The following is a 20,041-nucleotide window of genomic DNA, read 5'->3' as shown; positions in this document are numbered from 1 at the left end:
GTTTCTTCGTCGACATGTCCTGCGCAAGTTTTGGAGGAACAATTCCTGGTGCCGCTAGTTCACTTCTACGATGATCTTCGGCCACCTATGACGGTTCTCGCCCCCCCATCGTCATCGACATCAGCTCTTCGACGTCCGTATAAGGATGGCCCAGCCGCTCACTTCTTCAGTGGGCTTGGGAGGACAGCTGCCATGCGGTTGCCTCAAGTGTTGCTCTGTTTTGCACAGGTTGGTTCTCGACCTTCTTTGTTTGCTAAGCGCACTAGTAATGCGAATTTGCTGCTCCTCCCAAGCCCCAGCGTTTTTTGTGATCTCGCGAATGCGTGTTTGTTGGGAAGCTTCTACTTCTCGGCGGTGACATCGAAGTAAATCCTGGTCCTCCTAACGAGGATCCTGCTCAGAGTAGTAACGATGTTCTGTTCTTGTTGAAATCGCTAAACGCGAAAATTGATAAAAATCATGCTGAAGTGCTTTCGCAACTGAATGACGTCAAAGAAATTCAGTTAAACTTGCAAAAAGAGATAACTGACATCAACGAAAGACTATCAGCTGTGGAAGAAAAAATGGCCGCGTCCGAGGGATGCTCACTGCCCGACATTTCTCATTCCGTTGCTGAAGCGGTACGCCATGAAACGGTTTCATTTGCAAGTCGCCTTGACGAAATCGAAGACAGATCTCGCCGTGAAAACCTTATCTTTCATGGTCTACCTGACAGTCCAACCGAATCATGGGCCGAATCAGAGACTAAAATTTGCGATCTTCTGTCTTCTATTTTGGAAACGCCACTTTTGGATGGGACGATCGAACGCGCCCATAGGCTTGGGAAGTTTGTGCCGAATAAGCCCAGACCAGTTATAGTAAAATTTTCCAGTTTTAAGATAAAAGATTCTATATTTTCGTCTCGGTCGCAATTCAAACCCTCCAACGTAAGCATCACCGAAGATTTCTGCGTTGCAACTCGAAAGTTGCGCAAAAAGTTGATTGAATTTGGTAAAGCCAGCGGTCAGCCTTTTTCAGTTCGCTACAACAAAGTTCTTATCAACAAGAAATGTTACGTTTACGTTCAATCTTCTGATAGTGTGTGTGAAATAAATGTTCATAGCGATGGCGTTTCCGGAAGCAATGCTGTTTGCGTAGAACCCTCAACTCCGCCCTCCACTTCACAGTCATAGCTAGGTAAAATTCACTCCGTGTGTGAAATCACATTTTTGCTTTCTAATATTCGCAGTGTCTTAAATAAACGTGATGACCTTTCTTCATTCATTGATACGTGTAACGCAGATGTTGTGGCACTTACGGAAACTTGGCTATCTGCCAAGGTATCAAGCAGCGAAATTCTTCATTGCCAAAAGTCCTTTTCTTTTTATCGATATGATCGAGGCACAAGATTGGGGGGAGGCGTACTTATTGCAATCGCGGACTATTTGCAGTCTTTCGCTGTTCCAGTTTCATCTCCATTAGAACTAGTTTGCGCGGGTATTCGCATAAAACACCATGACGCAATATTTTGTGTTTGTTACCGACCACCGAACGCCCCCTCGTCATTTTGTAATGACCTTTATGACGTACTAAATAATATTATCATAAGATTTCCTAAATCGTTGCTTTTTCTGCTGGGGGATTTCAACTACCCCTCAATAGTTTGGACTGGACCCTCCTTCAGTGTTTCAGGCCCCTCACCCGAAGCTGCTCAGTTTGTAGATTTGTGTTCCAACTTTAATTTATCACAACTTGTTACCCAACCAACCCGCACTACACTAACAAGCGCTAATGTGCTTGATCTGGTTTTAACCACTTCCCCCGACCTTGTTCACTCACTCACTTGCACGCCAGGGCTCAGCGATCATTGTTTCATCAACTTCGCTGTTAAAGCCAGTACAAATACTAGAGTTAGCAAGCCCAAGTACGTCCGTGATTATCGAAAAGCTGACTTTTTGTCGATCAACAAAGAGTTGGAAGCATTTCTTGTTGAATATATGGTCACATTTTACGAACGTACTGTAGCTACAAACTGGGATCTTTTCAAAAATAAAGTTCACTCATTAATCAAAAAGTACATACCGTTACGGCTCATTTCATGCACCCATCGGTCTCCATGGTTCAACATTTCCCTTCACCGTCTCTTGAATAAGAAGAAAAGGCTGTTTCGCAAGGCAAGAAAGAGTGATAACCGGATCATGTGGTCTGCGTATCGTAGTGTCAATTCGGAATTCAAAAACGCAGTCAAAAATGCAAAGCGTGTTTTTTTTTCATGACACCCTCCCTTCTCTGCTTCTACATAACACGAAGAAGTTTTGGAACGTCATTAGTGGAGCGAAGAACAATGTGATATCTTTAATATATGAAAACGGCGACATTGCACCCTGCTCTGAAAGCTGTTTTCTTCTGAATGACGTATTCAGAAAGGTCTTTTTACCGCATCAGCCACATGATCAGGCATACTCCTGTGAAACTTCAAACTTTCCTCCAATGGAGCCTTTGGTAGTTGACTGGGTTGGAATTGTTCCACTCATAGCCCAATTAAAACTTTCCTCATCGTCAGGAGTTGATGGTATAAATTCTAAAATTTTGAAAAACATTGACGTTTATTCTTCCATAATTCTAGGGGAAATTTTTTCTCAATCTTTGAATTCTTGTCAATTACCCGACGATTGGAAAATTGGCAAAGTTGTTCCGTTATTTAAATCTGGGGACGTTCATAACCCTCTTAATTATCGCCCAATTTCATTGACCAGCATCTCATGCAAGCTGTTTGAACACATCATTTACTCGAGCCTCGTTACGTTTCTTGAAAATAATTCCTTTTTTTCTCCACACCAACATGGATTTTGGAAAACATTTTCCTGCGAAACACAATTAATTTCCTTTACACGCGACCTTTTTTGTGCCCTTGATGATGGTAATTTTGTTGATTGTATTTTTTTGGATTTTTCCAAAGCGTTTGATCTTGTTTCCCATCACTTGCTCTGTCAAAAACTGCGTAAACTAAACATTGACCCCCAAATTCTCGCTTGGATTGAAATTTTTTTATCGAACAGATCACAATTTGTAACAGCCAACGATTACGATTCCTCTTATTGTTCAGTCACCTCAGGTGTGCCGCAAGGCTCTGTACTCGGTCCTCTCCTGTTTCTTATTTTTATCAACGACTTACCTGACGCCATAACCTCTTCCATTAGATTATTCGCAGATGACTGCGTGCTCTATCGAGTGATGTCATCAACGTCTGATCCATCCGCACTACAATCTGACCTTGATAGGATATCGACTTGGTGTGACATTTGGAAAATGCGTTTGAACATTAACAAATGTAAAATGATGAGAATCTCGCGACGTTCCAATATTTCTGAAAGGTCACCAACATCATACAACATTCATGGCCACCAACTTGAAACAACAGCAACATACAAATATTTAGGAGTACACATAACCAACAACTTATCCTGGGAAACACACGTGAATTATATAATTAGTAATGCAAACCGAACACTAGGCTACCTGCGACGTAATTTTTTTATGGTACCTTCCGATCTGAAACTAATCCTTTACAAAACCCTAATTCGCCCTAAACTCGAGTATGCCTGTTCGGTATGGGACCCAGCACAAGATTACCTTATTAACGCAATAGAATCCATACAGAACCGCAGTGCACGCTTTATCCTAACTAACTACTACCGCAAAGCGAGCGTAACTTCAATGAAACTAACCTTAAATCTGCCGAATCTTTCCGTGCGCAGAAAGCTGTCTCGACTCAACTTGTTCCACAAAATTTATCACTTCAATCCACAACTAAAAAATGAACTCCTTTCCAGCCCGTCGTACTTATCATCGCGCGTGGATCACCCTTTCAAAGTAAACGTCCCTCACTGTAGTACTAATCTGTGCTTCCATTCCTTCATACCAAAAACATCAGATGAGTGGAACCGCCTGCCAACTTCAATAGCTACAATCACAGATGCGCGCGCATTTCGTTCGGCAGTTGAACGTCACTTGTGCATTGTATAATCAAGTTTTTTTTTTTTTCACTGTAAATGAATTTTCTTACATAGTCTTTTTTTCACAACTGTCTTTGTATAACTCCCCAGCTTTTGAGTTATATTTCCCTCCGCACCAAATGTTTTTTTTTTCTCTCGGTGTGTATGTACGTGTATGTGTATATGAATGTATATATGTGCATATATGTGTATGTCTGTATATATATATATGTATATGTATAGTTTTTTACCTCCTGTGATTTGTTTACTTTTTCGCTCTTGCCTTTAAGGCATCGCATCTATTCTTCTTTGTATATTTTCCCCTTATTGTATATATATTTTTTCAATACCTTGTAAAAAAGAAACCCACTCCCTTCTGTAACGCCCCCTGGGCATTGAAGGTACCGAAATAAATAAATAAATAAACAAACTTAATATTTTCGCGTCGCCTATATTCAAATAAAAGGCAGAAGTTGTTGTCGGATATTCGGTAATCCCCGTACCATCTATTTTTACATTGTATATACTCTAAACAAAGCCGCATTCGTTGTCCGCGCTGAAAAACGAAACCAACCTCTCACTCGGATGCAGATATAAGCTCATCTCCGCGCTGCTCGCGGAGGGTACAGTCAAACCCGATTATAATGAACCCGAATAAAGCGAATTATGCTATATATTGAACAAAAGCAAATCCGTTACGAAAATGCATGCGAACCATATTCATCGCAACGAAGTTCACATCGGATATATCATCGAGCTAGGCGCGCTACAATTGCCACCGAAATGCATGGTCTCGGAGAGGCGATTGAGATGCTGATTGGCCACGATTGAGATTTTGAGCCTCGCATGGAGCGACGTAACGCCTTACACCTTCCGCAGCTGTTTCCGACGCACGGGATTCCCGACGGAGCACATCCAGTCAGCTAGTCCGGACCAGGACAGCATCACCGGCGAACTGCGCGAAGAGCTTGCCAACGTGCCCTTTAAGGATTTCCGGAGTGTCAACGACGGCTTTGCCGTCACTATGAGCTTCTAAACACAGACAGCGTCACTGATGTCATGGCAGTTGGTGCTGCTGAAATTTAAGCTCCGAAGAGACTGAAAATGTCACAAGGGACATCCTCAGTCTCTTCGGTGATTTAAAGGAGCCATGAAGAGAAAATGCAAGTTGGTTTTATTCGAAAGATTTCGTGTTTTATAGTGCCCCCAGCGCTTGTCCGGATACAAACGGTGCTTTATTCACTGAGAAATTAAACAATTTAGGTTAAAATTTTGATTTTCCCGCTCAATCGTGCGTTTTCGTGGTCCCAAGTGACATCACGGGAACCGACCGCTCTGCAGCCTAGAATACCTTCATTCACGCATCCGCCGTACAGGGTAGAGACACGTAACGCTGGTGCCGCCATGTTCGGTTGCTCGCTCGCCGCCGAAGCAAGTAATTGTGTCAAAACCGCGCTAAAATTATCGCCGCAACGCGGTTAACTGAAGAAGTTTGAATCATATTGTCTGTTTCGCGTTGCTAGGTCTCGTGGGAAACGAAAAGAATAACGCGTTGAGCCCGTTGGCCCAATTGCGGCGGCACGGGACCGTTCAAAGGTTGTCTCCACCCTGTACAGCGGTGTTGGTTTGTTCCCGCGTTTCTTTACGTTCCGTAACCTAGATGGCGCCACCATACCGTGGCAAGCGTTTGGTTTGTTTTTGCCCGCATTTAAACCTGGCTTGTTTTTGTTCTGGGAGAAAATATTCGTTCCCCGAAACAGTGCTCGCTCGACAAATGGGGTCACGTAAGACACCGTTGCTTGCGTCAATCGGCCAGTGTCGTCTGAGACAACCCCAAGCCCCGTAGTGCTGTGCAGCTAAACCAAAGCATGCTGTGCGCAGTACGAACAGCGGAACGCATCAGTACTTCTATGTTTACATGTGCTTTCGTAACTTCCACTGTTTGTCCCATCATTCTTAATGCTTTGTAAAGAATGTGCCCTAAATTTAAGCGCAAATCGCTCGTTCGTCTAGTTTGTAAGCTCTACCTAATTTGCGTCTGCTTCTGCCAGCCTCCGCCAATCGCAGAGCTTAGCCCATGTGACATCACAGGTTCTGTTGCGGGAAATGAGCTGGTGGGTCGCATGACCATTCCCGTTTTTCCTAATTATGTAGCTTATTTGAGCGAAGTTTACGTTAAAAGTGGTGTCAGTATGATTCTAACGAGACAATCTTTTGAATGAACCAAACTTGTGTTTTCTCTTCATGGCTCCCAGTCGATGGGCTCTGACATCAGCAGAGATATTTAAGGACACGGACTTGAACTGGCGCAAACGACGTCACCGCCAAAACGAAAGTGAAAACAAAAATCATCGCTCTTTTGTGAAATAGGCAGTTAAGGCCGAAAGCAACGTTTTTAGATACCTATAAACGTTGGCCGAAAGTGCATGCGGTGAATGGATTGTTTTGTTTAAGGTAATGGCATAATTTCTGCGCTTGTTTCTCTACGACGTGGGAATGGCAGGGGGGCGTCTCGCGTATTGGGAACTCATAACAAAAAAATTCGTCATAGACGGGTTCGAATACCCTATGTAGCGATAAATGAATGTTTGCGAGCGCCTACCTCGCGAAAGACGACCCAACATTGCATTCTTTTTCGTGTGCTGATGCCCGCGTATAATTTCACATTATCCATCGTACTTCTTGCGTAGAATGTTCGTGAAATTTATGCCACATTGGCTTGTTCAGGGTAGTGATCATTGATCAATATCTGAAATATGAAGCACAACTGGCGTGGTCAGGTATGAGGGCTCCGCTAGATTATTTAAGCACACAAAACCGATTTACATCGTAGCGTATAGCCGTGGCATGAGCATCTGAAGGAGCCATGCTTACGGAGGTACAGTTAATAAATTACAGGGCGGTGAAATTACGGTCAGCCTCATGCATATGCCGGTTTCGCTACGCCTGCCTGTGACACACACCTGGCGCTTAAATGGACCGAATGTACTGCACTAAAATCGCGTCAGATACATTTACACTCTCGTAAATACACCACATTTGCGAAGAGAGTGACTATAAATATGTATTTCCAACGCGGCATACAAACGGGGGATCTCAGTCGCGAACGTGCCGCAAAAGCAGCGGCGATTGTGGTGACCTCGTCGGAGCCTCCCGCGACTGCTTCGCCCCTACAGGCAGCGCTCGAGGCACAGAAGCGCAGTTGTTTGTCTGCCTTTCTGTGTGTGTGTCCAGTTTCAGCGCTCTGTGGGAGATACTCTTGACCAGCGGTCGCCTGGAGGATCAAGCACTCCTTGTAACCCGGGCTACGCGGTCAACACATGGTTTCCTGAACTAACGATCCTCTCCTACCTTTACAGCTCAATAAATGTTTCATCTCTCTCTCTCTCTCTCTCTCTCTCTCTCTCTCTCTCTCTCTCTCTCTCTCTCTCTCTCTCTCTCTCTCTCTCTCCTCTCTCTCTCTCTCTCTCTCTCTCTCTCTCTCTCTCTCTCTCTCTCTCTCTCTCTCTCTCTCTCTCTCCCCGTTTCGTACACAGGCCCTGATCTGTTCTTAAAACAAGCAGTGTACAAGACAGGTAACAAGAGGTTCTGCCTTCGCCGTCACCGGAACAGTAAACTTCGACACTCGATGCGAGATAAACGCATAATAAAACCGTTGTGAGCTGAACATCGCCTTCAAACAATGATGGTGCGCCCAGTATATTATCTCTATGGTTTCAAGTGAACAATAGGGCGCCATCGTCGTTCCCTTCTCTGTATAGCAATCATGTTCATCTGGAGACCTTTCTTCTTCATCATCTGATAATACGTCTGACTTCAATTTATACCCTTGAGGCAAGATAAACGATCCAAAAGCCGGATGCCCATTAGCATAGTTTATCATTGGCACTTTCCGTTTCGCAGCACTCTGCCGTGTCGTCGGGGGTATAGCTCAGTGGTAGAGCATTCGACTGCAGATCGAGAGGTCCCCGGTTCAAACCCGGGTGCCCCCTGCCGTAACTTTTTTTTTTTTTCAAATAGTGGCAACTTCAGTTTGTCCATCGTACGATTCGTGCTTAGGGGCTGCGAAGACTTCATTTTTCAAGACCATATGCACAGCCAATTAAACGCAGCTAGCTGTGTATACTCACTCACTCACAATGAGCGCACTCTCTCGCTTAAAAATCCGCCTAGCTGCAGCGCACTTTTTAAAGATGTAATTAATTTCGTTGCCTCGTTGGTTCTGTTTCGCTTCTTTTTACAGCAAAGCTTTACTACTTTCGTCCAACGATTTCGTGGAGGATGCGCAAATGACCTTTTGACCGGAGACACACCCCCGGCGACGCACCCCTCGAAGCGCATCGCGTGAGGCATCGGGTGCCTCGTTTCTTAGCGCGTAAGCTAGCTAAATTGACAGACATTTTAAACAATTATTTTGTTTGGCTTGGCGTGTCTTGACCTGTCTTAAAAACGACTTCGGATGAACAATGTTGCCAGCGACTTTGTTTCCAGGATATTGTTTTCGTATCGAGGCCTTACCGCCGGCTTCACGATTTTTAGGCGCGCTTATATAAAGAGAAGAAATTTGCTCTAACCAGTGCTACTAACCTTGCTAATAAAGAGATTTTACGGTCGCTCTTTGATGACTTTTTGTGTGAAGCAGGAACTGCTTATAAGCAGTACATGTTCGCGCACGGTAACTTTCACTGAAATCGCAAAAAAAAAAAAATTATAACGATTGGCCGTTTCAAAGACCAAAAATGGAATTACCATTTTCAGCTGGCAAGAAGTTGGCGCCATGCACATTGCCAACTTCCTCCCAAGAAAAGTACAGTTGGGACTGAAATTTTTGTCCAGCTAGAATGCAACACGTGCTGCTAGGCTGAAAATTCTCGCCAGCTGGAAAATCCCATTTCCCGCTGGAAGGCAGCATTTTTAGCCTAGGCTGGAAATTTTCATCTGGAAATGGCAGTTACCAGCTGGAATGCAACTTTCCCGCAAGACTGAAAAATATTTCCATTTGGAAATTACCATTTCCAGATGGGGTCACGTATTCCAACTGCATAGAGCACAGGAAAGAACCGTTTCCAGCTGGAAATAGTATGTTCATTTTCGCGTGGGATTACATTTACCATAGACCGTTTGGGCGACTGGAACTCTTATAAGATGTCTGCATGACACGCGGCGCGTGCGTACGGTATGCCTCGATTTACAAAGCACTTTGCTCGAGCACTGATGACGGACTGGAGAGGAACTCAATAAGAACAGCTTCACTTCGAAGAGCCGTTAAGAGGCGAGATTTTTTCCAGAGGAAAAAAGTTAGCAACAATGCTTCCTCCCGTCTCAATGGCCGTTTTTGCGTTTTCTGGAAGAGCCATTATTTACCACGTTTTCTAAATAGTGTTTCTCACAAGCGGCAGGCGGAAAAGAAGAAATCACAAGGCAAAATGCAGTCTTGAGGAAGGAGGTTCGATGATATCAATTTATGAACAGTTTATTGGCTTTCATTAGCCTTATCGAAATGATCTGGGTGCTGGAGCTCACGAGGACAGTGTTCTGCAATGGCTCGACACCGATTTGTCGTGGATCACGACGCGCAGGCGTCCTTTATCTGTAAACATCGCCACCGTTTTGGCCAGGCGAACGACCACCTCCTCGTTTACACACGCGGAAACGAACGATATCCTCGGAGCTCTTTCACAGGCTGCCGATTCATTGCATGCTCCACGGACTGCATGCTGCTAGCAGGGGTGCTTATTTCCGCTGGAGGGGCGGTGAGGCAGTCTGGCGTTCGCCTGCACGTACGAGTAAACACGAGGGTACTTCATGGAGATGAAACAATGGACGCTAATAGACAGTATACGGTTTTCCCCTGACTTTAATCAGGCGGGTGACCTTTTCCTCTTCCATGCGGCGGTCCCACGTTCAAGTCATGCATGAGGCTGTCAACGTTACCGTTGAGTGACGAAGCCGCTTGTTGACTTTTGGCCCGCACGTACGCATGGCTGTCGTTGCTTATGGCGAACACCTCCAGAAACTGCTGCAGGAAAACCTTGGGGGACTCGAGAGATCAGCCGTATTTTGTCTCCAGGTTCGGCGGCAGTTGGGACAGGTCGCCGCTCAGCTTCTGGGGCGAGACACCCTGGTTCGACGCCGCTCGCTCTTTCAGAAACTCCCCCATAGTGTCCCTCGAGTTCCTGCACCACTTAGACATGGCTGGCGTGGCGAGCACCGATCGTAAATAAATGCATCGGCAACGATTATGAATCCTCTCAATCGAAGCAGGCGTGCGCAAGGTTGGTTTCTGATCCGAACTGCCGAGAAATCATCATCATCATCAGAGGGGGGCCTCATCATCGTTTCCACGTGGGCTTCATCCGCGAAGCGGTCATTCTCGTGCTCATTTAATCAACTTTCCTCATCATCAACTCATACTCCCTCTTTTACGCATTAGGCAAAATAAACGCTATAAAAATCTTGCCGATGGTTTCTTCTTCTTCAACATCATCATGCAGTGGCTTACCTACAGAGGGGAGTTGACCAGGGCTTGTGAGAGGCTGTTTAGCGGCTGTAAGTAATGAAATGGCAAATATATAAGTAAAAACAAAAAAAATCACCTTAATCACTCCGTTGGGGTGGGTGACACGGGATAAAAAGATTGTTTTAACAACTAAGTCCGGCTGGTTGCTTGTCATTCAACGTCTTTTTCTTCTTCTTTGCCTTACTGTTGCGAAAGAAAATTTGACATGTACCTCTGAGAGCAGCCGCGCGGCTACGAAGAAGAGCTGTGAAGCTTTCTTCGAAATTTCGCAGTTGAATAAAAATTCGTCCTGGTCTAGGATCAGAATGACGGACCAGGAATGACGGAGCCGGGGGGGGGGGGGGGGGGGGTAGCAATCGCGCTTGCTTCAACGTGCCAGCCGACCCCCATGCATGTAACCTCCATTCGAGAGCAGCCATTCAGAACTTCACCAGGGGGCTCCCCTCTCAATAGACACTCAAAATTCTCTCTCAGAATCCCCCTCCACCTCAGTACGACTAATCTGATCCTCTGGTCACACCGCATTGGGGGATAATGAAGGGCGCATATTTTTTTGTCGCATTAACCCTCTCGCTCCCGTTGACGAGGATAGCCGTCATAAGATTTTGTACCAAATTAACAGATTAAGAGTATGGTCGCCATCGGTCATGACGACTATACTCGTCATCGGTCATTTTGGGGGCTTGACGGCGCTTTTTTGCAAGACATTGAGGTAATGCGGTGAAGCCATCTTTCAATTCAATACGGAGTTTAATTTAAATTTGCAACACTTTCTCAACTAATATAAGTGCTCGTTAAAAATAACGTCAGTTGTAATGCGACAACAAAATATGCCCCCTATGAGGCCCGCTGTAATGGCAGGCAACGATTGTACCTATTCTTTACGGCGTTCTCCAATGCAGAATTTCCACCGCATGGTCTTTTTTATTTTCCCTTTTTTTCAGAACAGACCTGGGCTGACCGGCAGCAATAACTTGGGACAAACCCGAAACTAAAGAAGAAATCTCATAAGCGCGATTTTTTTCCCGAACAACCAAAATGTCTGTGAATGTTCTTTCTATATTGTACGCGGCAATTTTGTTGCCGGCTTACAATTAATTATATCGCAATGGCATGCTATGCCAAACCGCAGCGGGCTACCATTTTATGCCGCCCTTTACAGCGCGCAACAAGGTACGTTTCCGGGCGCGCGCAGCTTCGTCCAGCTCATGAGCAGCGGATTCGGTCGCCACTGATGCCTACGAGCGGCAATGCAACCAGCGTCCAGCGCTTCCTTTTGGAGACCGGCTCGCCCAGCATGACACGCCAGCAGAGCGGCGATTAAAGATGTCAGATAGGGGGGCGGAAGCAGTAGGGTGCCTCGATGCGAGGGGCGCATCGAGGCACCCTAGGGGCAGTGCGAACACACCCATAGACCATATATGAACACACCCCTGCGATACATATGTGGTGCAGGTTGGGAACCTCTTTCCCTCTCACAGTCACCTCACCCTTTGACCGGCGCTCCATGGCTCCCGTCGGCACCCATACTATTGATTGATTGTGGGGTTTAACGCGCCGACGCAACGCAGGCGATGAGGCGCGCCGTAGTGGAGGGCTCCGGATTAATTTTGACCACCTGGGGATCTTTAACGTGCGCCGAAATCTCGTACACACGGACGTTTTTGCTTTTCGCCTCCATCAGAAAAGCGGCCGCCGCGGCCGGGAATCGAACCCGCGACCTCGTGCTCAGCAGCGCAACGCCTTAGCCACTGAGCCACCGCGGCGGGTTCGGCACCCTTACTACGCGGCGCAGCGATGCAGTTCGGCCACCGCTCCCGTGCTCCGTTTACTTCTGTGCGGACCTGTACGACGTCATTTCGGAAAAGTGAAGCTTCGGCTGTTACGATGGCTTGTTTTTTGACGGTCACTTCTGGGACGCTAGTGAACGAAATGCTCAGGGTATTGGTCAGTGTCGAATTCTCCCGTTGTCGTAGGGGCAAAAAAGAGCTTCCGCTCGTCGCAAGTTGCGTTGAACTGAACCGGTTTTTGCACTGCCGTCCTGGAGCAGTTCTTCCGTGGACGAGCTCTTGGCCTCCCTTCGGCAGCCCGGACATGGGCCGCTTTAAATAAAGTTTGATCTCTCTCTCTCTCTCTCTTGGCCTCCCGTTATTACAAGCCGAGGTTTCCGACGTCGCGATGTACGGGAAACGGCAGAACGGGTTCTCGCTAGGTTTTCCTCGCGTGATGGGCGTGAACGTCAAAGCCTCTGGCCGCTGCATGTCGGACAAGACCGTGTGGTCACGGGACGTCGCCTGGAAATGGTTCCCAAGCTTCTGCAGCTCCGGCGGCGCACCCTTAACCGTGCAACTTGCAGAGTTTGTGGGACAAGTTGCAAGGTTGATGTATATAAGTGGACGTGAGACGGGTCACCTCGATGGGTTGCCGTGCGAACGCCGTTGGACATGATGGTCAAATGACGAAAAAAATTTGGCTGGACGGACGTGCCGCTGATGGCGATGGTCATGCCCGACGACTTTGGGACTTTAAAAGCATCACGCAGCCACATGAGGGTATGCGGCATATTTCTCACTCGGCACGCCAACGCGTCGAAGTAGTCATTGTCCAGTTTGTTACGTTCAAGCAGTTGTAAGATTTTCCTTTCGATCTCGGACAGTGCGACGTCTTTGCTTGCAAGGTGGTCAATGGCCTCTCGCAAATCATGCGAAGATGGAGAGGGTGCTTCCAGAAGCTCATTCGCTGCCTTGAGCAGCCTCGCAGTAACGCCGCAAAGGATGCGTTCCTGCCTGCGCAGCTTATCTATTCCACACTTGCTATAGGTCGTCACTGGACAGTCAAAGCCAGCCATGCCGACCTCCGGCTGAGGGCGGGGCTGATCATCGGAAAGAACAGTCAAAATCGCGGGGTTCTGGGAACCTAAAGCCAGAGGGGACATCGGTGGTTTCCTTCGTCGCGTGCGGTCATCCTCCCGGATTTAAGGGCACCAAAAAATGTAGCGGAAGAACGAGGAAAGCGAGACCGAAGCCACGACTGCCCAAAATGGGGACGATGACCTTAATGACGGGGGAGCTTTCATGATGACCATGGTAATGACTGGCTCATTCCCATCGGGAGATTCAGCGGAGGGTTCCTGAATAATTTCTACCACCTTGGGATCTCTAACGCGCGCCGAAATCTCGACCCCTGGGCCTTTTCGCTTCTCGCCTCTATCTGAAAATCGGCCACCGGGCCTGGGATCGAATCCGCGTCCCTGGGGTCAGCAGCGCAGCGCCACAGACACTGAGCCACCGCGGCGGGTGCTTTTCAGCACTGAGCACGCACACGATGTCCAAATAGCCTTCTGCATACTGCCGGGGTGAATGGTTATTCCAACACGTAGATCTGACTAAAGCGCATTTTGCTGATTACCTTATGGGAGACTCGTAAAAAGATTAAACAAATAATATTTCGCCTTGCGTCACTAACCTTCAGAGTAAACTATTCGAACCTTTTTTAACAGTAAAGCTGTTTAAGCTTTTACTTGCGCCGTCGAGCGTCACCAGAATCATACCAAGAAAAAAAATTCCCCGCATTTCCCCGAGGGGAAGAATGTGAAAGTGCGAATGCACGAGTTGAATTTGCGCGGTTCGGTAATGTTCGCGAAAGAGAGATCACACGCACACACACAACTACAAAGAAAGAAAGATGCATTTATTCACAGACACCTATTTGTGTTGTCGTTGTACTTGATTGCTAGAGCGGATCTCAGCTTTGAAATTTCGTGTCAGTACTCCTTTAAGCGGGTGCATTAGCCCTTCTCACGCCCGATTCCTGGCCAATCCCCCACGTGGGTATGTGCCATGTCAGCGGCCAGGCAGCGCGCGCCCATCTCCCCCCGTTGCCAAGGAAGACGAGGAGCGCGCGCACCCGCAGCTGTTGCTATGCGGACGGCGGCGGACGCTTCAGGCTCGCTTAAGAAGTGCATTCGCACTTAATACAGAGCGCCTCGTGGGGAACGCCCGGCATCGGTCAGCTTGACCTTGGAGAACACTCTGCCCATCGCTCGTGGCGGGATCTCTCGCGTGCTTTTCTTCTCACCAGTCCACGCGCGTTCGCGCCTGAAGTGGGAGCACAGGCGCCGAGTTCCCACTGCCGGTTGCCGCTGTTTCTAGCGCGAGCTAACGCGGTACACTTTGCGAGAGATGTAAAAGGCTGAGGACCAAACGATCCGGGCCTGCCAATCATGCAGAACTCTGGGCGGCAAATCCGGAAATCAGTGTGACGTCACAACAGCCGGGTCTCCAACGAAGGGAGAGGGGCCACCGGCTCTGCTGTTTTTCCAACCTTGCACCATAACAAGCTGCGGCATTGTTTTTTTCTCCTGGGCGAACCGAGAGAGACTTTCGAATAACCGGAATGCGGCTGTTCAATGCCGTTGTGAATTCTATCACGCGGTAAAAAAATTTATTTTGGTCACAATTTTATAACAGGAGAAAAGGTAAGGTGCAGTTCATTAATTCTATAGTGGAGAGATTTGTCACGTAATGCCAAAATATGGATGCAAGTTTGGAAGTTAGCAGAGAATTTATCATTAAAACCGCAGCTGCGTATTTAATATACCAAGGCGCAGCGATAATACAGTGCTAAATGGGTGAAAGCGTAATTTAATGCCTGGCCTCACAGTGATTTTTTAGTAGCTGAGACTAAAAATTGGCGTGTCTCGTGTTTACTTGGTGTCAAATGTGCGTGGGAAAAATTTGTCCTTAGTAAAAAAGAATCGAGCCAAGAAAAATTGCATGTCTTTCAAACTTCAGTTTTGCGGATGTCTTGTGTTTTTATTAGTGACTCGGCACATTAAACTCCAGGTCCTTCCTGCTCCCTAATCTTTTTCTTTTCTTTGCCTCCTTGATACGGAGCCTCTTTCTCCGTTACCAAAGATAAGAAGACCACATATCAAGCGGCTCGCCCACTCTCCGCTTCTTATCTCTCCAGGTCTCGACAGGGCTTGCCCGACCCCAGACACTTCCGTTTGAAAGTGCGGACGTCTTGGCTCAGCATGGCACGGGATTCGCGGCGCTGTTAAGAGCACTACGACATGGTTGTCAACGAGCCCAAGTTTCCAGGTATGTGAGCGCATACATTTTGCTACGAGAATGACCCTCCCCTATTGTCACCCTCGAACCGACCACGGGCTGTTGAGGACGTGATCCGGAGCTCGATTTTGTCATGTTTTCTTACGGAGCCTCCTGTCCGAGGGCAGTCCTGGGACTGACCAAGGACTACCCAGGACTGGTTAATCGAATATGCCTAATAATTGCAGTTGTGAAGTCCAAGAAAAGAGATAGTAGGAATATAGGACGCCTTTTTTCTGCACTTTTTTGTACTGCGGTTGACGACCGATTTCTCGGGCGCCTAATTTTTCGGACATCCTTGATTAATTCGACTTTTTTCCTGCACCAGGACATTGAGCTTTTTGGGGGAACATTTGCTTTTTCGGACTACCTAATTTTTCGGACATATTCGCGTTCCTTTAAGGGTCCAGATGATCGGTCGCCGACTGTATATGCATAAAGTCGGAAGACGGGACGTAATGCCTCCGGCTGTTTATCCAAGCATGACTTTTCGGGAACTGCGGGAGAAAAACTCGCGTCTGCCTAAAATACATAGCTTACATAGGAACATACGGCTTACATAGGAAAGCTACGCACACTTCAGAAAAAATCATCGTTACAGAGGTTGTTGTAGTATTGAACTGGATGTCATTTCTTCCTCCGCAAAATATTTACCCTTCCTGCCCTCAAATTATTTTACTGTGTTGTTCGATACACACAGCGTCAATGAGGCATTTGGGTGGACAACATTATTACAACGTAAAAGAGAAGCTCAAATTGTGGCATTACAGTTGGGTGGACACAATTGCAGAAATGAGATTTAGGGCAGCGAAAGACACGGACGGTGAACGGACGGGAAGGGCGCTATAAGATAGTCCCCTCCGTTCACCGTCCGTGTCTTTCGCTGCCCTAAATCTCATTTCTGGAATATGAACCAACTCGCCCAACAAGACGGCTTACCGAAGGTGGACAAAATTATTACAGTGTAAAAAAAAGCTCAAACTCCAACAAAAGCAGTGTAATAATTATGCATGCCGTATTGAACATGTATAGTGAATAGAGCATGGAACGCATGCTTTAAAAATTTTGGCTCTTAAAGCCGCCGAATTTAGAATGAGACTCAATAGGCACAGACAGACAATGAACTTTATTGTGAGACTCAATAAAAACAAAAAAATACTTGGCTGGGGTGTGTTTACCTTCAACTTTAATCGCCTGTGCACAGAAACCTTTTCAGAGGGCTTTGGTGTATACACTTCAAAATTGCAAGACGCCGTATATGTATAACATCCAATAACCACCTCCGTCTGTTCGCTACGGACACATATTCGTAGCTTGTCGGCGCTTTTCCTAGCCCGCGCGCGGTTTTCCTCGAACCGTGGTCCAGCTCGAGATGGCATGGGGGAAGCCTAGAAACCCCGTCAACTATAAAAACCATATAAAGTGCTGGCGATGCGAACGGCTTGGCACATCGAGCACAATGTCGCTTCGCCATGACCATTGCACCAACATGAGTGTTCTTTTGAGCCAGGTGTATACCCTATACGCTGCACTCGCTTCATGGAAACGTTCGCTGTAACTATTTCATATCGAGCGAGGCAGGTTGCGCTCGGCTTTCAGTGTTCTGAAATCAATGGAACTCGCGTCAGATTTGGATCGTTGCCAGAAGAAAGCAATTGTCACACACACGCACACGCACACGCACACGCACGCACGCACGCACGCACGCACGCACGCACGCACGGACACACACACACACACACACACACACACACACACACACACACACACACACACACACACACACACACATATCATTGTTTCTTTGCGTGTGTGTGTGTTTGTGATTGTGTGTGATTGTTGATGTGTGTGTGTGTGAGTGTTGATGTGTGTGTGTGTGTGTGTTTCTGCGCATGTGTGATAAGAAAATTGCTTATCTGATAATAAAAATCTGGCAAGCATTGACATGGTGAGCCAATGGCGAATCGGAAGCCATTTCCCTGCCGAGGCGACAGCGCTTGTCGCTCCAACCTCCCCTCACTGGCCGCGTTGAGGAAAGATGCAGAAAATGTTTCCATGCTCCATATGTTGCGCAAGCAATGAAAACAAATACTTCCATAATTAGAAAAAAATATTGATGAACGCCACCTTTGAAGCATACTGCACGCATGGTGATGGTGATGGAGGCCGGGTCGCCGTCACTAGAGCCAAAATATAATAATAATAAAAAGCAATAAAAAAATCCCTGAACAGTATTCTAAGGTTGCCGCATGTCCTGGAAAAACCGAGTACGCAATCGTAAGTGCCTCTTTTTTTAATTAAGTTGCAAGTGTATGAGCAACAGAAAACAGGCCAATACAAAGCGTTAAAGTAGGTCATTAGTGTTGATGTTGTAGTTTCACACGCGAATAAGTTTCACCCCCTCCCTCCCTCCCTCCAATAGAAAGATTCTATTCTTCCCGGAGCATTCGACCGGTCTTTTTAAAGTGGAAGTTTCCTTAGTTGATCCCGTGTCGTCCTGTCAAAAAACTAATGCGTTTCCCTATAGACCGGTTGGTCGACAGAAAAGCCCTGATGAGATCTCTGGACACACGACGCGTGAGTGCATTACGGGGTTTCCATTGTATCAAAATGGTTACTTGAAAAACGTGAGCAACAGAACGATTCTAGACATGGAAATACACGAATTGATAATGAAGGAGGGGTACAGAAGTAGACTTTTATCTCATAAACCACGTATTGGCATACATTTAGATCGTTCGTCGATGCATATGCGTAGTGCGCGGAAAATCGTCGCATGGGTTCGTTATTCTTTTGCGATTTCGGTGTTTGAACCTTTGACGATCGATTGGACGCACTTTGCACGAAGTTTGCTACCGTTTGCTACCGTAGCTACCGCGCTACGCACTACTTTCTTTAGGAGGGAATGGTAATTTTAAAATACGAGTGGCACAGATGTCGCGGCGGGTGTCTTAAATTCTACGACTCTGTCGTACAGTAATTGACATTGACATTGTGTTATTGTGTGTAGTTTGACGTATATCTGTAGATGCCTTGTTTTTCTAGATTCGCTCATTCGTTTGATTTCTACAGACGCTGAAGATTTCCAAGGAAGAACAACCCCGTTCACGCCGATTATTTTCCTGCTCCAAGTGGTAGGAGCAGTACTTAGTGTTGAATGAATGAATGAATGAGAGGTGAGTGAATGAATGAATGAATGGTACCATTTTCGGACAATTTCTGGATTGTAGGCGGTGTCTCCGCATAGTTTGTTGTCAAAGATTTCCCCCTGACGAGACAGGGATATTGAATCAGGGAGAAAACCTAGGGGGTGGGGGGGTGGGGGTGGCTTCTTGGAGACACTGTTGACTTTGTTGTAGCAGTTGTCGCCTTCTTTTGGTACCAGGCTAAAGATGCAGTTGAGGTGTGGTCGTCAGCGGGTGCGGTAGTCAGGCGATGAGTTGAAGGAAGGCACTCCGGAGCAGCGTTGTGTGCTTGATGGTTTTCAGTCGCTCCAGTTGTGTGACCAGGTGTCCAAGCCAGACGGATATAAACGACGCCTCCGCGCGAGGACTGAATGGTGCTTATAAGATATCCACGGTTGCTTTATGGTTGTAAGCCTTGACAAGTTCTTGCAGAAAGTAACGTGGAACTCAGCAATGATGCGGTAATGGTGATGTTGTGGTTGTTGGTAGGTCTGAATTTCTTGGAGTTCTCCAAGTATGCCGAATAGCTCGACATCGTCAGGAAGGCCGTATACGTGTTGGTTAGCAGCTGGGATCCATTGAGGATTGGGTCTTGATGATTGCTGCTCTCTGCCAGTGATTGCTGCTCTCTGCCGCTGATAGGTGTACCTCTAAAAATATCTACCTCCTCGGAGCCTTTGTCGTGGGTAAATTTGGCAATGTACTGCTCCCGTGGCGAAAGAGCAGGTGGCACATTGGAGATATGAACTTGGCTGTTGTGATTATCCCAGTGTTCGAGAATTGATGTTGAGGAGTAAGTTGAAGGCGCTCTTGGCAACACAGTTTTGTCTCTTCCACGACGGTGGGGAGTAGTGGCAGCGGTTCATCTAGGAGATCGACTCTGGTGTGCCTTGGGAGACCCGTAACGGCACGAATCATGGCCCGGTGCAAAACAGCCAGGGCCTTCCTATGTTTCTCTCGGAGGTTATAGGTGGACAGGTGATATGCGATTCAGCCTATTACGACGACTCGAGCTTGGGCAAGGTAGGCGTGTTGTTGGGTCTCATTGTACTGGTTAGATATCCTTGTAATTAAATGCAAAGTTTGCGGCCAGGTAGTTTTTAGCTTATGGATCAATGCCTTGGGGCTGTTGCAGCTGCTGTCTTGCAAGCCTAAGACTTAGATGGTGCCGTTCGGGGACATAAGTGTAGTGTTGGCCATATCAAGTATTAATTCGTATACCGGATAGATAAAAAAATCCCGGGCCATCTC

General features: G+C 46.9%; 1 protein-coding gene and 1 non-coding gene across 2 annotated transcripts in view; both read left to right on the top strand.

Annotated features, from left to right (window-relative positions):
- Window positions 1–7,894: 7,894 nt before the first annotated feature.
- On the top strand, window positions 7,895–7,966 carry Trnac-gca (transfer RNA cysteine (anticodon GCA)). The gene has a single exon. It is a non-coding gene; the product is annotated as a tRNA-Cys (tRNA).
- A 7,509-nt stretch (window positions 7,967–15,475) lies between these two features.
- Window positions 15,476–20,041, top strand: part of LOC144148803 (methionine synthase-like) — an 89,304-nt gene continuing 84,738 nt past the window's right edge. The window contains exon 1 of the mRNA XM_077680306.1: window positions 15,476–15,596. Coding sequence (XP_077536432.1) covers window positions 15,569–15,596 — 28 coding nt within the window. The 5' untranslated portion in view covers window positions 15,476–15,568. The remainder of the gene's footprint in view (window positions 15,597–20,041) is intronic.

Source organism: Haemaphysalis longicornis, unplaced genomic scaffold (assembly GCF_048455015.1).
Source record: "Haemaphysalis longicornis isolate Haplotype H1 unplaced genomic scaffold, Haemaphysalis longicornis Haplotype H1 scaffold_8, whole genome shotgun sequence".
In the NCBI taxonomy this organism is placed as follows: domain Eukaryota; kingdom Metazoa; phylum Arthropoda; class Arachnida; order Ixodida; family Ixodidae; genus Haemaphysalis; species Haemaphysalis longicornis.
This window is presented reverse-complemented; position numbering and strand designations above follow the sequence as displayed.